The 17,889-nt window shown below is 45.2% G+C and overlaps 1 protein-coding gene across 3 annotated transcripts in view; it reads left to right on the forward strand.

Annotated features, from left to right (window-relative positions):
- Positions 1 to 17,889, forward strand: part of POLR3A (RNA polymerase III subunit A) — a 319,330-nt gene that overhangs the window by 86,316 nt on the left and 215,125 nt on the right. For all 3 annotated transcript variants that reach the window (XM_086922444.1, XM_086922446.1, XM_086922445.1), the window contains exons 3-4: positions 11,850 to 11,987; positions 15,535 to 15,706. In XM_086922444.1, coding sequence (XP_086778570.1) covers positions 11,850 to 11,987; positions 15,535 to 15,706 — 310 coding nt within the window. The remainder of the gene's footprint in view (positions 1 to 11,849; positions 11,988 to 15,534; positions 15,707 to 17,889) is intronic.

The raw sequence follows: 17,889 nt of genomic DNA on the forward strand, positions 1-17,889 counted from the left end.
AGCAGGGGGAAACACGCTCACGTACTCTGTCGTTGGAAGCACAGCGGATCTGGCATTGGCTTCTGGCTCGCAAGTTGTCCAACACAGCAGTCCACCTCCCAGGAGAGCAGAATGTGAGAGCGGATGCTCTAAGCCGTCATTTCGACGACGGGGACGACTGGGTCCAATACGATGCAGTAGTAGAATAGCTCTTTCAATCCTGGGGTCGTCCCACCATAGACCTGTTCGCGGACGACCAAAACACCAAATGCCGAGACTTCGCCTCCAGGTACTACTGGCCAGGATCGAGAGGGAATGCTCTATTGATCAACTGGTCAGGTAAGGAAATTTGTGTACGCTTTTCCACCCCTTCTGTTGATTCCGAAGGTGGTGAGCAAGCTGACACACTCGTGCACAACGATGATCCTCATCGCCCCAGACTGGCCGAGGCAATGGTGGTACACGGACCTGCTTCACCTGTCAGTGACTCCTCACAAGAGGCTACCATGCAGGCTGGACCTGTTGTCCAAGATGAACGGGAGGATCCACCATCCCAACCTTCCGTCACTGAGCATGGCAGCATGGCTCCTGAGGTCATACAATACGGCCATCTAGGGTTGCCAAAGGACTGCATGTTCATCCTGATAGAGGCAAGACGTCCCTCCACAAGACATTTGTATGCATGCAAGTGGAAGACATTCTATATGTGGTGTATACCGAATGGTCATAATCCTGTGCAATGTCAGGAAGAAGCAGTTCTTCCTTATTTGTTATATCTGGCTGAAGCAGGTTTAAAGTTTATTTCCATCAAGGTGCACCTAGCTGCTATAACAGCTTATAGGCGGACACCTTCTCAAACCTCTTTTTTCCAGTTACCACCTGTCAAGGACTTCCTGCAAGGGTTGAAAAAAGTATACCCTCCAGTGCGTCCTCCTTCTCCTCCCTGGGAGTTTAAGCTTGTGCTATTGAAGCTAATGTGTCCGCCTTTTGAACCCATTCATAAAGTTACTTTACAACATCTTTCCTGGAAAGCAGCTTTTTTGGTGGCAATCACGTCAGCTCGCAGGGTGAGCGAGATTCAAGCTCTCTGTTCCTCTGAACCCTATATGGTGTTCCATTTGAATAGAGTGGTGCTATGGACGCATCCATCTTTTCTGCCTAAAGTGGTGTCAGATTTTCATGTAAATCAGACCATTTCTCTGCCCACTTTCTTTGCCAATCCCTCTACTCCAGCTGAGAGGGCTCTGCATTCTTTAGACCTGAAAAGAGTTTTAAAATTCTATCTAGATAGGTCTAAGGTGATTCTACCCTGATCATTTCTTTGTTAACTATGGATCGATCAGGACAGGTCATGCTGCATCGAAACGTTCCATTTCAAGATAGATCGTTTCATGTATTAAACTTGCTTACCAGCTAGCGCAGAAGCCCCTGGGGTTTTCTCCCAAAGTGCATTCCACCAGAGGGAGAGCTGCGACTGCGGCTTTCCTCAATAATGTACCCATGTCTGAGATCTGTAAGGCGGCGACCTGGCGGTCCGTCCATACATTTACCAGACACTACTGTCTCGATTCTGACACAAGAGCAGATACCCAGGTAGGCCAGGCCTCCTTGCGGAATCTGTTTAACAGCTAGTTTTGGGCTGTTATGATTGTTTTTTTTAAGTTGGAACATGTACTTCTCATTTACCTGCAGGTGGTTGATGGGCTTGCTATTCTAATCAGTGCTTATGACTATTGATGAGGATCCCCTGGAAGAGAAGGATAAGTTACTTACCTGTAATCCTAGTTCTCTTCCAGGGGTATCCACATCAAAGTCATAAGCCACCCACCCGCCTCCCCAGGTAAATGAGAGATATACATCTCTGACTTGTAGTTTATCCCTGACTTCAGGGTTATGCAAAGAACAACTAACCTAACTGTCACACCTGAGGCATGATGGGAAGCCTGGGGTCATGGCTGCCTTAAAGGCACAGTGCCAGATTTCTAGCTGAAAATGCTTTGAGTGTCTGTGTTCTTACTTTTCAATGCAGCTTATGGCAGACAATGTCTTTTATGAGCAATTTTCAGGATTTATGAGTGTTTTTACTCATTAAAACACAAAGTTCAAGGACTATTTGGCCTAATGTGTTTTTTGTTTCCTTCCTAATTGCTGTGCATATACAAGTTTACATTGTCTAGCCTTGGTTTTGGGGCTGCATTGGTGTGAGAAAAATGATATATGTATGTACATATATTTGGAGTGAGATATGTGTTTTTTACATATATTTTTATATTGTTTCTGGGGTCCCGCACATGGGCGGGAATATTCAGTGCTTATGACTTTGATGAGGATACCCTGGAAGAGAACTAGGATTACAGGTAAGTAACTTATCCTTCTTGATTTCATTTCACACCCATATGTGTTTGTCAGTTCTCCGTAAGTACTGCTCTCAGGTGCTATTATCATTGTGCCACTTGGACACTCTCTAACTCTATGATTCTTAACACGTACCCTACTCAGGGGAGCAGGGATTGTCTTAAATTAAATAATATTAGTAGATTGGTTCAGTGCGGATTTTAGGGTTGTGTGTCCGGTGCCACCGCATCGAACCCCAATTTCAGGGAAACTTCACTTTAAAATACCATACAGAGTTGAAGGCACTGCAGAGTTCTTCGTGTGACCTGCAAATTTCCGGCGATAATAAAAATGTTGAGTTAACTATGATGATTGATATACTTGCTGGAAAGTTCTGAGCTTTGTCTAGTTGAAGTTTTGACTAATCACAAATAAAAAGGGAAAATGTGCCAAATCACATTTAACATGCAGATCACAATTTTGTATTTCATATAGATAGCCCAGTGGATTAGTGATTTTGTCATAGAGATCCTCTTATAACGTGCATAAATTATAGTCCCTCTAACATAGCACAGTTGTGGTAGGGGGTCAGGCAACTCCTATTCCCAGGAAGGAGGACGCTGACTCGAGAGGTATGTGACTTCGTAAGTTTATTTTGCGGACCCACGACTACGAACTCCCATCCTGCTCAGAGCGGCAGGCAACTGATTTGCCTGTACGCTCTGGAACCAGATGACGACTCAAGGCCATGGGTTCCAAACACAATGCTTCGAACATCCAAGACATTTCATAGAAAAGTTCTGCACCAGCAGTGAACATTGATGCATTAAAGCAAATAAAGGATAACCAGAATCACATCAAAATACCACAACAGTAACCAGCATCAAACAGCTGAACGCAAAAGACAGTGGTTTAGAAACGCATTCTGGTTTTTTTCCCACACGTTTTTTATTCTAGGGTTACTAAAAAAGGTGCCTTTGTGGAGTAATAATTTTATATTAGGGCAAGCAACCACAACCACTGAGTTACATTTTAAATTCTAACTCTGTTATTCCAGACCAAGAACTCTTAATAATCAATGCCTACCAGTTTGGATGATGTGCAGCTCATTCACACTCGGGCCCTCATTTCCTATACACTGATTTACATACTTGTATGAGGCTTTGTATAGAATGTGGGTGTGTGGGTGGGTGTATGGATGTGTGTGTGAGAAGAGAGATGTAAAGCGTTCTGTCACCCTATATTGGGAGGAGTAGCACCATAAAAAAATAATACGAGAGCGGGACTATGAACAGTTGAGGGGCACCATTGGTAGTAGTGGGGAAATCCATGGAAAAGAAGGTCATTTTGGGCGGTGTTAAAGATTGCTGCACCAAGCACCATCGGCGCTAAAGGCAGCTCTTGATTAACAAAGTATAAACATAACCAAGCTAAATTGAATTTTTTATAATGCTCTGTTAATGTTAAAGAATTTTAAACTGGAGCCTGAAAATTAAGTTGACATCCTTAGCTTGTTTTGCGAGAACAGCAAAAGTACACCAAACAGTAGAATGATTGATTAAGGACCTCAATTGAAGCACTAACATGCTTTGACAAAAAGAGAGGAAACCTCAAAGGCAAAAAAGGACAAAGTGGAGCATAGCATATAGCTTTGTCTTTTAGAAATAAACCCAAATCGTGAAAGCTACAATCTTTCCATTATAATTTCAATTTTGTCTGTGGATTAAAGAACATGTTTCATTATTTGTGTACTTTTTTGATGCATAGTTGTTTCTGTAGTAAGGGATCTCTGTGTATAGTCATAATCTAGTGAATAGTCCCGCCCATGTGCGTGGACCCCGGAGCAATCAAAAATAATCTCTTAAGGTGTCGAAAAATGCAGAACTGCACAGACACTTAAGAGAGAATTAAAGACAGATACTGCAGCCTATATAACCAGGCTACACTGTCCAGTACTTCAACTAGAAATTCCACCAAAAATCCACAAACAGCAAAGTCTGTCCAGATTTCCCTTGCTTTAGCAGTAAAAACCCTCTGGAATGATAGAGAGGAAGACATGGACAGACAAGCCCCATAGGCTGCTATTATGTTGCTCAGAACAGGATACTGTGCCTTTAAGATAACTTTCCAGAACTTCACAGTATCCCAGAATGCACTGCAGGTCCCCTTTACTTTCAGTTATTTTTTCCGGCTCCTGCAAGCAGGACCCTGGAGCATTGAGCTCTCCCTTTTCAAGGGTTTATTGGATTTTTTCACTTTTGTTCAAGTTTTTGGTGCCTTTCTTCTTTGTAATTCTTTGGTGCACTCTTTGGTTGTCAATATGCCTGCATTATTTGACAAATGTCCAGAGTGCTCCAGGAAGAAGGCTAAATCGGATCCACATGAGGTGTGTATCCTCTGCCTTCCCTCTTCCCATGTCCCAGAGGAGTGTGTCATTTGTCAGGGCTTTTCTGGCAGGACCCTGAAGGACAGAAAGAAGATCAAGTCAAGTCATAGAATTTGTATAGCGCACTACATACCCAGAGGGTTTCAAGGCGCTTAGGAGGGGAGGAGGATTACTTGTCAAATATCCACGTTTTAAGTTGCTTTCTGAATGCTAGGTGGTTCTGGGTAAGGCGAAGGTAAGCGGGGAGTGAGTTCCATGTTTTAGCAGCCAGGTATGAAAAGGATCTGCCTCCCATGGTGGTCTTGTTGATGCGAGGTACAGTGGCGAGGGCTTGGCTGGAAGAACGTAGTTGGCGGGAGGGGGTGTAGAAGGACAGTCTTGAGTTGAGGCAATCTGGTCCGATGTCGTAGAGTGATTTGTGTGCGTGGGTAAGCAGTCGGAAAGTGATCCTCTTATTGACGGGTAGCCAGTGGAGGTCTTTAAGGTGACCAGAGATGTGTTCGTTGCGTGGGATGTCTAATATGAGCCTGGCTGAGGCGTTTTGGATTCGTTGGAGTTTCTTCTGGAGTTTTGCGGTAGTACCTGCGTAGAGGGTGTTTCCGTAGTCCAGTCGGCTCGTGACCAGAGCGTGGGTGACTGTTTTCCTTGTTTCGGAGGGGATCCAGCGAAATGTTTTTCTGAGCATGCGAAGAATGTTGAAGCAGGAAGAGGATACGGCGCTGACTTGTCTGTTCATTGAGAGTGAGGAATCCAGGATGACGCCTAGGTTCCGTGCGTGGTCTGTCGGGATGGGTGCTTTTCCGAGGGCTTCCGGCCACCAGGAGTCGTCCTATGCAGAGGGGGATGTACCTAAGATGAGGACTTCTGTTTTGTCTGAGTTCAGTTTCAGACGGCTTTGTTTCATCCATTCGGCAACTTCTTTCATTCCTTCGTGTAGGTTAGTTTTGGCGGTGCTGGGGTCGTTGGTGAGAGAAAGGATCAGTTGAGTGTCGTCCGCGTAAGAGATGATGTTGAGGTTGTGTTGGCGTGCGATGGCCGCGAGGGGGCTCATGTATACGTTGAAGAGGGTGGGACTGAGAGAGGATCCTTGTGGTACGCCGCAGATGACTTCAGAGGCCTCGGACTTGAATGGTGGAAGGCGGACTCTCTGGGGTCTTCCGGTGAGGAACGAGGTGATCCATTCAAGCGCTTTTCCTTGGATTCCGATGTTATTGAGGCGTTGTAAAAGGGTGCTGTGGCAGACTGTGTCGAAAGCTGCAGAAAGGTCAAGGAGGATGAGGGCGACTGTGTCTCCATTGTCCAGTAGAGTTCGAATGTCGTCTGTTGCTGCGATGAGGAAAGAAGGCTGAAGGCGCAAGGTGGGTCTGGAGGGGTTTCCTCTGCCCGTGCTGAGGCCTCTGGGGGGCTCCCCAGGGGCAGGAAGAACAGCAAGTGTCCCCATTCTCCGTCTGGGTCGATTGCACCGACTACGGCGTCGAGAGGGATGACTACAGTCTGTTCCCCATCTCCCCAGGGCTCTGGGTCGAAGCGACATCGACGGTCGACGTCGAGGGAACTGAATAGACCGCCGTCGAGGTCTCCTGTGACGATTTCATCGTCGTCCTCGTCGGAGTCGTCGTCATCGAGTGATCGACGTCGAGAGGCCCGGCGGAGAAGGTCGTCGTCGAGGGGATCCTTGGCGTCGAAAAGAGGATCGTCGTCGAGGCGTAGTTCGCCGTCGAGGGAGAGACGGTCGACGTCTAGGAAAAGATGCTCGCCGCCGAGGGACCGACGCGCGCCATCCGGTCGCCTTTCTTCGACGCCGAAGAGACGAGGAAGGAGGTCTGGCGCCAGAAGTCAGTCGCCAAAGTCCCAGGCTGGAGGCGGATCACTGGGTTCGGTGTACTCCATGGTGTATACCCCGCGGCAGAGGCCAGCTACGCCCCCGCCTCCATTACCGAGGGGGCTCCCTCCGCTCCCACCACTTCCACCGCGTCCTCAATCTCTACCTCACCCTCAGCTGCCAGCAGACAAGCCGCCTCCGATCCCTCCGAGGTCGGTCTCACTGCCCCGATTACCGACTCCTCCCAAGGGGACCCCTCAGCCGAGGGCCCAGCCAAACCGAGGTCGCCCGCCCCTGTGGAACCGGCGGATCGACCGAAGCCAAGGAGGTCACGATCACGCTCCGGACGGAGGGGGAGATCAAGGAGTCGACATAGATCCTCCACCAGGTCAAGACGGCGCCATAGGAGGCGCGGATCTTGATCCCGCGCGGACTCCTCCAGGACCAGGACCTATTCACCGACCTTGTCGGAATCCCCGGGGACAAGGGTGTCTCCAGTGGACGACATCAGCACGTTCCAGGATGTTCTCCTGAGGGGGGCAGCGAAATTGGGAATCACGGTGACGGCTCCAACACCCACGACGCCCGTGATATTTGAGACGCTTCACAAGAAGCATTTGTCTCGACCTCTACTACCGCTAGTACCTGGATTGGTAGAGCCCACGGAGGAGCTGTTCCTCACGCCAGCAGTGACGAAGGCCGCTCCCTCACGGCTTCTAAACAAGTACAGGGCCCCGGATTCTGACCCGGCTTTTCTGCAGATGGACCCGGTTCAGGACTCTGTTATAGTGACGGCGGCTAGGAAGCTACATTCTACCTCCCCGTCTTCAACCGTGCCGCCTGATAAGGAGAGCCGATTGATCGACTCAGCTGGCAGGAAGGCGTGTGGAACGTCATCCACGGCCATGAAGGCCTCTAGTGATGCGGCTATGCTAGGGCGGTATCACCGTGCCCTGTGGGAATCCCTTCAGCAGTTCACGGAACTCCTGCCAAGAGATAAGAGGGAGGACTTTCAGGAAATCCTCAAGGAGGGGATGCTGGTTTCGAACCAGGTCATCAGCGCGGCTGCGGATGTCTCTCTGTTGGCGGCCCATGGGTATTGTCCTGGGATCAGCCAGCGGCGCCACACTTGGCTCAGGCTCACATCACTCAAGCCGGAGACCCAGCAGCGGGTGGCCAATCTGCCCTTCTCGGGGGAGACCCTGTTCGGCAAGCATGCCGACGATGAGATGGCACGCATGAAAGCGGAGGCCGAGACCCTGACGGCTGTGGGCTTGGAGAAGCCCAAAGAAAAGAAGGCCTACCGCCCGTTCCAGAGACTGTTCGGTGCACAGGGCAGGGGACGAGGACAGACTTCGGGACAGCAGCAGCAACAACAGCAGCATTTCCGGAGTCCCTTCCAGAAGCGCCAGAAGGGTAGAGGGGCCAGCAGTCCTCTACAGCGAACAAAGGCCCGGCCGGGTCTCGACCCTGAGCGGTTACTTCCCCTACATCCGTTACCCGCTCCAGTGGGGGGAAGCGTTCAATTTTTTCTGGCAGAGTGGAGAAAAATTACTCCGGACAAGTGGGTGCTGAATATTGTTTGCAATGGAAACAGTCTTCGGTTCACTAGCCCGCCTCCATCGATTCCTCCGGTCAGCTCGCAGTTTCAGCTGCGCGAGCTCCAGGCGGGATCCGATATCCTGTTACGGAAGAGGGCGATAGAAGACGTACCTCTGTCTCAAAAAGGAAGAGGTCTGTACTCCCGGTTCTTCCTGGTTCGCGAGGAGGACAAGAACGAGTTCAGGCCCATTCTGGATTTGCGACAGGCAAACAAGTGGATTCGCAGAGAGAAGTTTTGCATGCTGTTGTTGCATCAGATTCATCCTCAGTTGCAACAGGGAGACTGGCTTTGTGCTATAGACCTACAAGATGGGTACTACCATGTGCTGATTGCACACAAACACAGGAAGTTCCTGCGATTCCAAGTCGGCACCAATCATTATCAGTACACAGTACTGCCATTCGGACTGAAGTCTGCACCCAGAACATTCTCGAAGTGCATGGCAGTGGTAGCAGCACAACTAAGGAAGAACAAGGTGTTTGTCTACCCGTACCTGGACGATTGGTTGATCAAGGCCTCCTCCTTCTCGGAAACTCAAGCACACTTCCAGAAGACATGCGTTCTCTTGAACAAGCTGGGGTTGCACATCAACATGTCCAAGTCTGTCCCGACTCCGGTCCAGTGCATTCAGTACTTGGGAGCCACCATCAATACGCTGTCAGCAAGCGTGTCTCCTTCGGAGGAGCGACGATTATCACTCCTTCGGAAGGCTCAGGCTCTTATGACCACTCCATCTACAACAGTGAGGACGGTGTCTTCTCTACTGGGATTGATGGCCTCTTGTATCTTCCTAACGCCTCACGCACGACTGCACATGAGACCATTGCAGGAGTGCTTGGAGGATCAGTGGGATCAGAGGAAAGGGTCTTGGGACGACAAGATACGACGGTCTCTGCATGCTCTTCAGTCTCTGAAGTGGTGGTGTTCAGCGGAGAATCTCCTCAGAGGGGTTCCCTTCCACAAGGACATTCCTACTCAGACTGTCGTGACGGATGCTTCTCTCCACGGCTGGGGGGGCGCACTCCGGAGACTTACAGATTCAAGGAACGTGGTCCTCGACGGAGTCCACGTATCACATCAATTTCCTGGAACTCAGAGCTGTTCACTTGGCACTGAAGGCCTTTCATCCGTCCTTCCAGACCAACTCTCTGCTTGTACAGACGGACAATACGACCACAATGTATTACCTCAACAAGCAGGGGGCTCGAGATCACGCACTCTGTCGCAGGAGGCGCAGGCGATCTGGCGATGGCTTCTGGCCAGAGGACTGACGATAACGGCTACCCATCTGCCAGGTGTGCAGAATGTTCAGGCGGACGCACTGAGCAGACTGATTCGGGAAAACCACGAATGGGTCATAAACTACGAAGTACTAGGAGAAGTCTTCGCAAGGTGGGGAACTCCAGACCTAGATCTGTTCGCCACCGCCGAAAACAGAAACTGCAGAGACTTCGCCTCCAGGTACTACCAGCAGGGGACGCTGGGGAATGCGTTATGGATCAACTGGTCGAACAGCTTTCTGTACGCTTTTCCACCCATTCCCCTGATTCCGACGGTGCTCATCAAGCTGTCCCAGTCCAGGGCGCGGATGATCCTGATTGCCCCGGAATGGCCCAGGCAGTGGTGGTTCACGGACCTGCTTCACCGGTCTCTCCTTCGTCACATACGGCTGCCGTGCAGACCGGACCTTCTCACGAAGTTCGGGGGGCAGATGTTGCACCCCAACCTCTCGTCTTTGAGTTTGGCGGCATGGCTCCTGAGATTGTGCAATATGGCCATTTAAATCTACCTGAAGATTGCATGGACATACTGAAGGAGGCTAAGCGACCTTCCACTCGGACTTCCTATGCTTACAAGTGGAAGAGGTTTTGCATCTGGTGCAAGTCCAAGAATTATGACCCAAGGACGTGTAAGAAAGATGTCATCCTTCCGTATCTTATGCATCTGGCGCAGTCTGGCCTTAATGTCCATTCCATTAAGGTTCGTCTTGCTGCGCTGACTGCCTACAGGAAATGACCTTCACAGACTTCCTTCTTCCAGATCCCTGTGATCAAAGATTTTTTGGAAGGCTTGAAGAAAGTGTTCCCTCCTGTCCGGCTTCCTTCGCCTTCATGGGAATTGAATGTGGTGCTGTCCAGATTGATGAAGGAGCCTTTTGAAACAATTCATAAGGCTTCGTTGCAGCACCTGTCCTTGAAGGCGGCGTTCCTCGTGGCAATCATATCGGCCGCAGGGTGAATGAAATTCAGGCGTTGTGTTGCCAAGAACCTTATACTGTATTTCATGCTGCTAAGGTTGTTATGCATACTCACCCTAAATTTCTTCCAAAGGTTATCTCTGATTTCCATGTTAACCAGACCATAACTTTACCTACGTTTTTTCAGATTCCTTCATCTCCAGCGGAAAGGTCTCTGCATTCCCTGGATGTGAGGAGGGTGTTGAAATGTTATCTGGATAAAACCAAGGATATTCGTAGGTCAGACCAATTGTTTATCAATTATGGATCAGTCAGGACGGGTCTTGCTACCTCTAAACAGTCCATCTCAAGGTGGATTGAGTCCTGCATACAACTGTGTTACCAAAAAGCTAATAAGACCTTAGGGGGTAGACCTAAGGCTCATTCCACCAGGGGCAAAGCTGCCACAACATCTTTGCTCCATAATGTTCCAATTGCAGAAATCTGCAAGGCGGCCACTTGGAAGTCGCTCCATACCTTTGCTAAGCATTACTGCCTGGACACTGATGCCAGGGCAGATGCTCAGTTTGGGCAGGCTTCGCTGCGGAATCTGTTCGCACAATAGTGGTGTTAGTTCTCGTTTCTCCACCGCCGCTTTGGTCTGGGGATGGGCTTGCCATTCTATTCACTAAATTATGACTATACACAGAGATCCCCTACTACAGAAGGAGTAGTTTCTGTCCTGTAGCTCCAGTTCTGTAGTAGGGGTATCTCTGTTTTATTGTGTATTTGTTTAAGGTTCACATCCAAGAGATTTGTAGGGTAGGGACCCCTGACTTCCACTAGTGATTCAGTGGGCTCCACAGAAGTCAAAATGTTATGAACCGCTACTCTAGCTTATGCTCCCTTCTGGGATCCTAAGTCTGGCTCAACAGGAGACTTCCATTCAAACGTCTCACTGATAATGTTGTTGTTCCACCAAGAGGCATAGTTTCCACAGCTATGTGCACCAACAAATCCTGCAACTAACTTATTAATAGAGTCCAAATGGCACAAGACACCATTTCTTATGGTCCGAAAGGAAGGAACGGCTTCTATGACCATGGAGGTGACATAACAGATATATCTTCTATGGTACCCTAAAGTATCACCACAAGTCAATTGATCAAAACCCCCGCCTCATTGTATTATGTTAACACGTGGTGGATGTTGACAGCCCCCTTCCTGTATATACCTTGTATTTGTATTGCCTTTCACCACTGTAGCCTGCTGCTCAATATTGAAAAGGTGAACATGCTGCATGCTCTCCTCCAGTGCCTTTGGGATGATTACGCCGCTCGCCTGTGCAAGGGATTAGCATCAAGTTCTCCATACTATAGCATGCTACATTTGCAGTACTCTTCACTTGTTTCTTAAGCTCTCCTACCCAAAGTACCTTTAAACAAGAACAAGTATCTCAAATCTAGTACTTCTTCTGGTGTGCAAGGTTTGTGGATTTTCTGAAAATGTACTGTATTTTCAAGGGTTTTCTCTCGTATGTCTTCCACAGGGAACCAGTGCAAAGGACCGTCCATGTGATACCTGCGGCAAGAACCTGGCAGACTGTTTAGGACACTATGGATACATCGACTTGGAGCTGCCATGCTTTCATGTGGGATACTTTAAAGCAGTAATAGGAATTCTTCAGGTAAAAAACAATGCTGTTTGATGACTTAAAGACAGTAGTCATCGCAGCGCATGCAACTATAACATGAAGATTCCTTTTCGACTGGAATCACTTTTCTGACTATTTCATCTGTGTCCCCCCTGCCCACCAGTTACTTAGTTTCTTTGTCGAGCCATACAAGATTGTTTTGAATTTGTACTATTGTGATATCAATACTACCTGGAAAGTAGCCCCTGTGTTTGTGTGCCTGCAACAGAAATGGATCTGCAGGTTTGTAGGAGTCCCATTTATCCGTATTCCTCCTGAGGGTGATAAAAATGAAGTCCCACACAAATGGGCCATATAATACCAAAAGACAGATCTCAAAATGATATTTGAACAATAAGTACAAAGTCCAAACAGGAAGCCCTTGTTTTATAGAGCACAGTTCTTGTTTATTGCAGAGCGTAGGCACTCAAATAATCTTCAAATACAAATGATTCACAATGTTCTTTATTCAGAGATGAACAGCCAACACGTTGTTTTTTATTATAGGATTCAAGCGTACTGGATCTCGTGCCAGTGTGCTATTCCACCTTTGGTAGTAGGTTGTGTATACGCCATTATAGCTCCACGAGAACATTTTGATTTTGATTGAAATTCCTATACCCACAGTCACTTTGTTTGTACATGAAGTGCGATAACTGAAACCATTACTACCTTTTATTCAAATGCCACTCAAATGGGTATTGATGTAATTTTGTGTTGGGTTGGGTTAGGAAATGCAGAGAGGGCAGCTGATGGAGGTAATACACCATTCTCCCAGACTCCAGTCTCTGACAGTTGATTTGCCCTCCATTTGAATTAAATTACAATATCAGATTAGTTTCCTTAAACTGGCACCACTTTCAGTTTTGAGGGATTGCCTCCTTAGATGTTAAAATGGTATTTCATTGATGCTCACTCAGCTCATACTGGTTATTTCTATGTTGGCAGTGTTTAAATTGGTTAAGCATCCCCGAATTTGTGTGCTTCCAATAAAATAGCCACTTTCCTATACTTAGTATAAAAAATGTTTTTTTTAAAAGTGGAGGGAAAACATAGAGATACACTGAAGCATTTGTGGTCAGGCTAATTTACTGTTATAACTCCACTCTGTGAATATCTGGGTAAAGTGTTGTATTGGCTCTCCATTATTTCATCTTGAAGCATGGTAAGTCAAAATATGGACATGCAATCTTTTCACATGCTCATTCGAGGGGTTATTGCACTGAAAGACTTTTAGGCTTCAGCTTCTGGAACGGTGCAGTAAAATGTACCGCCTAATTTGTTATTAACAATAAAGGTCCTTGACTAAATCTGAGGATCCGTTTTGTAGCCCTGGCGCATACAAAATAATGTAACGTATTTTTGTGAGGAGCAAATATTAACTTTTTCCACCAACGATAGGCTGCAGTTCGATTATGGGGCCACGGACTAATTCATGGAAAAAAAATAGTAACCTGTGTTTGTAGTAGCTCTACAAATATGTGCAAATGTTCTAGCTTTTGTTGGTCACAGACATGACTGCTAGTATTCTCTTAAAAGCTGCTTCAGGTGCTAGTTTCCAGCTGTACTACTGGGAATATCATGTGACATTTTTTCACATTATTTCGCAAATACAGCATTGTACACACAGTACATATTCACACTGATAAAAGCCAGCCTTGCTGTGCCTTTGCGTGCTTTTTTATTTTGTCTTTTTTATTCCTTTAAAGGGCAAACATTTTCTCTGTGGAGAAACCCCATCAACCACACTCCTACAAAGTTTAAAGGTGTTAAAGGTTACTGCAGCCCTTAACTGGAGCAAATATCAGAACGTGACCTTATGGCAAAGTATCAGAGAGTAGAGGAGCGAAGTTTATGAATGTCCACAAACTCGGGAATTTGTGGACAATCACAAACGCTCAGGCAAGGCATGCCTTGTTCAGGCTACTCTTCACCCGTTGTGTGGTGGTTATCGTAGTGTAATTGTGAGCAATAGTGGCATACTGTTATGCAGTAGTAAATGCATGCATGCGTACAGGTGTATTTTTTTGGAGACCTGAAGGGAGTAAATGAAGAAATGTTTTAGTCGTAACTGTAGTTTTATGGCCAACAAAGGCTCTGTGGTGTTTAAAAAGGAAGGAGAGAAAGAAGCATGTGCGTACACGCTGTAATAGTCTTGAGATCAGAGCCCTCCGGCCTATTGACAATGCAGGATTGAGAACTTTCAGGAAATCTTTGAACAGACAGTTCTACAAATAAATTACATTCAAAATATTTTATCCGGTTTCAATAAAACTAGAAAAGCACATTAAAAAACATTGTAATAAAAGTTCATAGCATACATCAATATAAAAATATATATGTCCAGTTCACCCTCATTGACAAATAAACATATTCCGTACTATGATGTAACAATTTACACAAACGTGCAGCACAACTCGAATATACGGTACCAGTTTAAAAGGCAGCCATAGATTCGAATCCATTTAAGGAGTATATTATATTTCTAAACCAGGTTCTCCATCCACATACATATATAAACATCAAGTCATATACATATGTATGTACATATATACCCACACATATTAATAGTAGACATTAACCTTTGTTTACATAACATTTAACAAACACATCCACTATGTTAAAACATTTCATAATCTTCCTGACCTGTACTAAAAAAATTAGCTATAGAATAACATAGAAATTCCGAATCTTGTTGAAGATATACCATTGCTGGTCTGCATTGAATAAAAATTAAAAACTTGGGAAGGGGTATAATAAACTCTTTTGGTATCATTGAAAAATACAAAAAATATACATGTAATGTTCTTTGCTCTGAAAAAGTATCACAGGGGCAGAGAGTTAAACACCAGTCCTTCACCTCTGTATCAGAAAAGGCAAACTAATGATGTACAATATTTAGGCAACATCTTTTTAGTAAAAATGTATGATCTAAATTGGTAACCATTGTACTGTAAGTTTGACTACATGGCTGGGTTAGCAAAAGAGTATTAGCAATAACCTTGACTTGTTTTAGTTCAGGTGTTCTCCCTCTCCCTCCTAGCAAGATCAAGGAATCTCATTTTCAGTCAAACCTGAAAGTATAGCATTAGCTGACATTTTTTACATTTTGTCTACTTTGAGTACATTTTTTCAGCAGTTATTGTTGACTTCCACATTATATGCAGTTTGGTTTGCTCAGTTCAGTTTCTAGATCAGTGATTCTTTTCTATAGTTGATTTGATGTGAAGCAATCTAAAACAAGTGGGCATTGAAGACGACCTTTTGCTAACCACTTTAACGGTAAATCAAGCTTATTTTTATAATGTGTGCATTTTTTAAAATTGTAATTGCTTTGTTTTTACCAGTGGTCACTTTGCGCTAGTAGGCTGACCAATGTGAATACAGTTTATTAAAGTATGAGCATTTTGTAGAAGAATATGGTTAGATGAGGACACTTCTTATTAAAGGCCTTAGTGCTAAAATGCCAGCGTTCACATTACAATAGAGTACTTTGTGTGTTGTTTCCTCTTCGACTGTCGATCTTTCCTGTTTCTTTCAGATGATCTGCAAGACATGCAGCCGGATTATGCTATCCACAGAGGAACGGAAGCAGTTCCTTGACAATTTGAAAAGACCCGGCCTGACCTACCTGCAGAAGCGAGGACTAAAAAAGAAAATCTCTGAGAAATGCAGGAAAAAGAACACTTGTCTGTACTGTGGCGCCTTCAATGGTGAGTGTGCAGTGTTCACTTTCCAGGCCTTTGGACAAGTGTCTGGAAGAGGGTTGGGAGACATCTGGGGATATGAACACTACCTGCAGTTAGGCAAAGTGCCTCGTTTAGAGGCTGGGATGTCTTTGAGTGGGAAAGCCAGCGGCATCCTTTAAAGAGCAAGGTTTTTTTTTTAACTAACTTAGTTAGAATGCCACAAGCTTAATTAGACTAAAACAGCATTTTTTTAATATGGCTTAAATATACCCGCTGGGGTTAGTGTGTCTCCTGCTTAAAAAATCTTTCAGTTGTTTGTTTACATGAACTGATGTAATGTTGCATTGCTTGAATGGGACTGTATTTTACATTGCTTATTCTCCTCTCTGGAAACCCTGATTCAATGTAGTAGATTCATCACCAATTTACAATTGCTTTCCTCCCCTGTGTTGCTTTTATGTTTTCTCTACAGGGCAACATTTTGTCTGGTTCATTGTTGATATCCCATCGCTGTATCTGTATGTGGGTAAAAAGGTGTTGCTAAATTACCCTATAGGTGAAATAATTGTGCATGTTTTTCCATTTACCCTAATCTTTTGTGTGTAATCCAGACTGAAAAGTTGTTTTTAAAATGTTAATTTGGTTAGGTTTTCCACAAGAAAAAATAGAGCAGTTTCGAGAGAGCACCTTAGAAACCATAGGAAAAAAATAATTTTAATAGCCTGTTCATGAATGTCTATTTTATGCTCTTTTACTCGGTCGACATATTTTAAGTTAAAACTACCTAACCTCTGTAATAAATCCACTTTGTTGTGGCCTTCAACGTCTAATGATGTCCTGAATCTCAACACTGTGTGCTCTTATTAGGTACCATTATCCAGTACATACAGTTGACAAACTCATTGACCTTTCCCGTAACCTAGGACTTCTCTCTGCGGTGAGGCTAGACTATTGTAAGATGTGGAATGGCAAACTAGAGTGACCCAGGCTGGAGGACATGGACAGTCCTAGTGATTACAACACAAATTAAACTGATACATGTGTAGGAATATGAATAAATTAATACTTGATACAAAACGGGCATTATCGATAACTTAAGACATTGGAATGACAACTAGGGTGCACTAATCGCCCTTGTGAAACAGGTGTGGCTACATTTTCATCACGGAACAAGTCTATTAAACATATAAATTAGAGGTAGAAGATGTATCAGTTGATGTACTGGAATCAACATAGAGTATTGGAGCACAACAAATAGTAACTCTATTTTACAACTGGGTAGTAAGGTCAGTCCCAGCAGAGGACCAAGCAGTACCATATTTCAAAAAAGATTTGCAGTCAAGAAGTTTCAAAACCGAAACTTAAGTCAGCCTTTGCAGTCTCTCTTGCCTAAAATATATACTCCTGCTTGCAAGACATTGCAAATTTAGCCTGGTACAGCAGGACAGCGTTCACCCCTCCTTTCCTGAGAAAACATTATTGGGTTATGTTCAGCCTCTCTCTTACTTCCTCATTGTTCCAGGGCCATAGTTCGGACTGTGTCTTCCTCATTGTTCCAGGGCCATAGTTCGGACAGTGTGAATTCTTTGCTTCTCCTACCTTGAAACCTCTTTTTTCTTAAGCTACCATTATTAGTATTCTCTTCCTGTCTGTTGCACTCAATTTGAAGGTGGGACACCCAACTTCTTTATTTGTATTGAGAACCCTAGATTTTGGTTCCAAATTTTTACTAAACGTTCAGGGCGTGCTCTTCCGGTAAAGTCTTCAAGTTTGAAGTACTCTTCGAGCCAAAACCTACTTGATCATCACACTCAGCTCATTCTCGAAGACCCAAAACTGGGATTTGGTTTCCTCAGAACACATTTTCCATCTCTAATCTGTGGAAAGCCAGGACTTTATTTTTATTTACTAAAGTCACTTGATTTTTATTCTCATCTATGTGAATTTACCCTTAGTATTTGAGTATTTGCTGTATAGTTGCACCACAATAAGTTGGAGAATCTTCTTCAGCTTAGTTTTCAATGATTCAATTCTTCCAATTGCTTCAAATATTTTGTTACAACTGGCAACAGGATTCTGGTCGCTGACAGTTGTTCTGGCCTTTGCTTAGCTGCTCTGTTGGTTAGTGAATCATTACATGTAATGGGGTAACCCTGTAACCCTCAGAACCTGGGTGGGTAATAGACAAAATAATAATGGTTCTGTCG

Source organism: Lissotriton vulgaris, chromosome 5 (assembly GCF_964263255.1).
Source record: "Lissotriton vulgaris chromosome 5, aLisVul1.2, whole genome shotgun sequence".
NCBI classification, from domain to species: Eukaryota; Metazoa; Chordata; class Amphibia; order Caudata; family Salamandridae; genus Lissotriton; species Lissotriton vulgaris.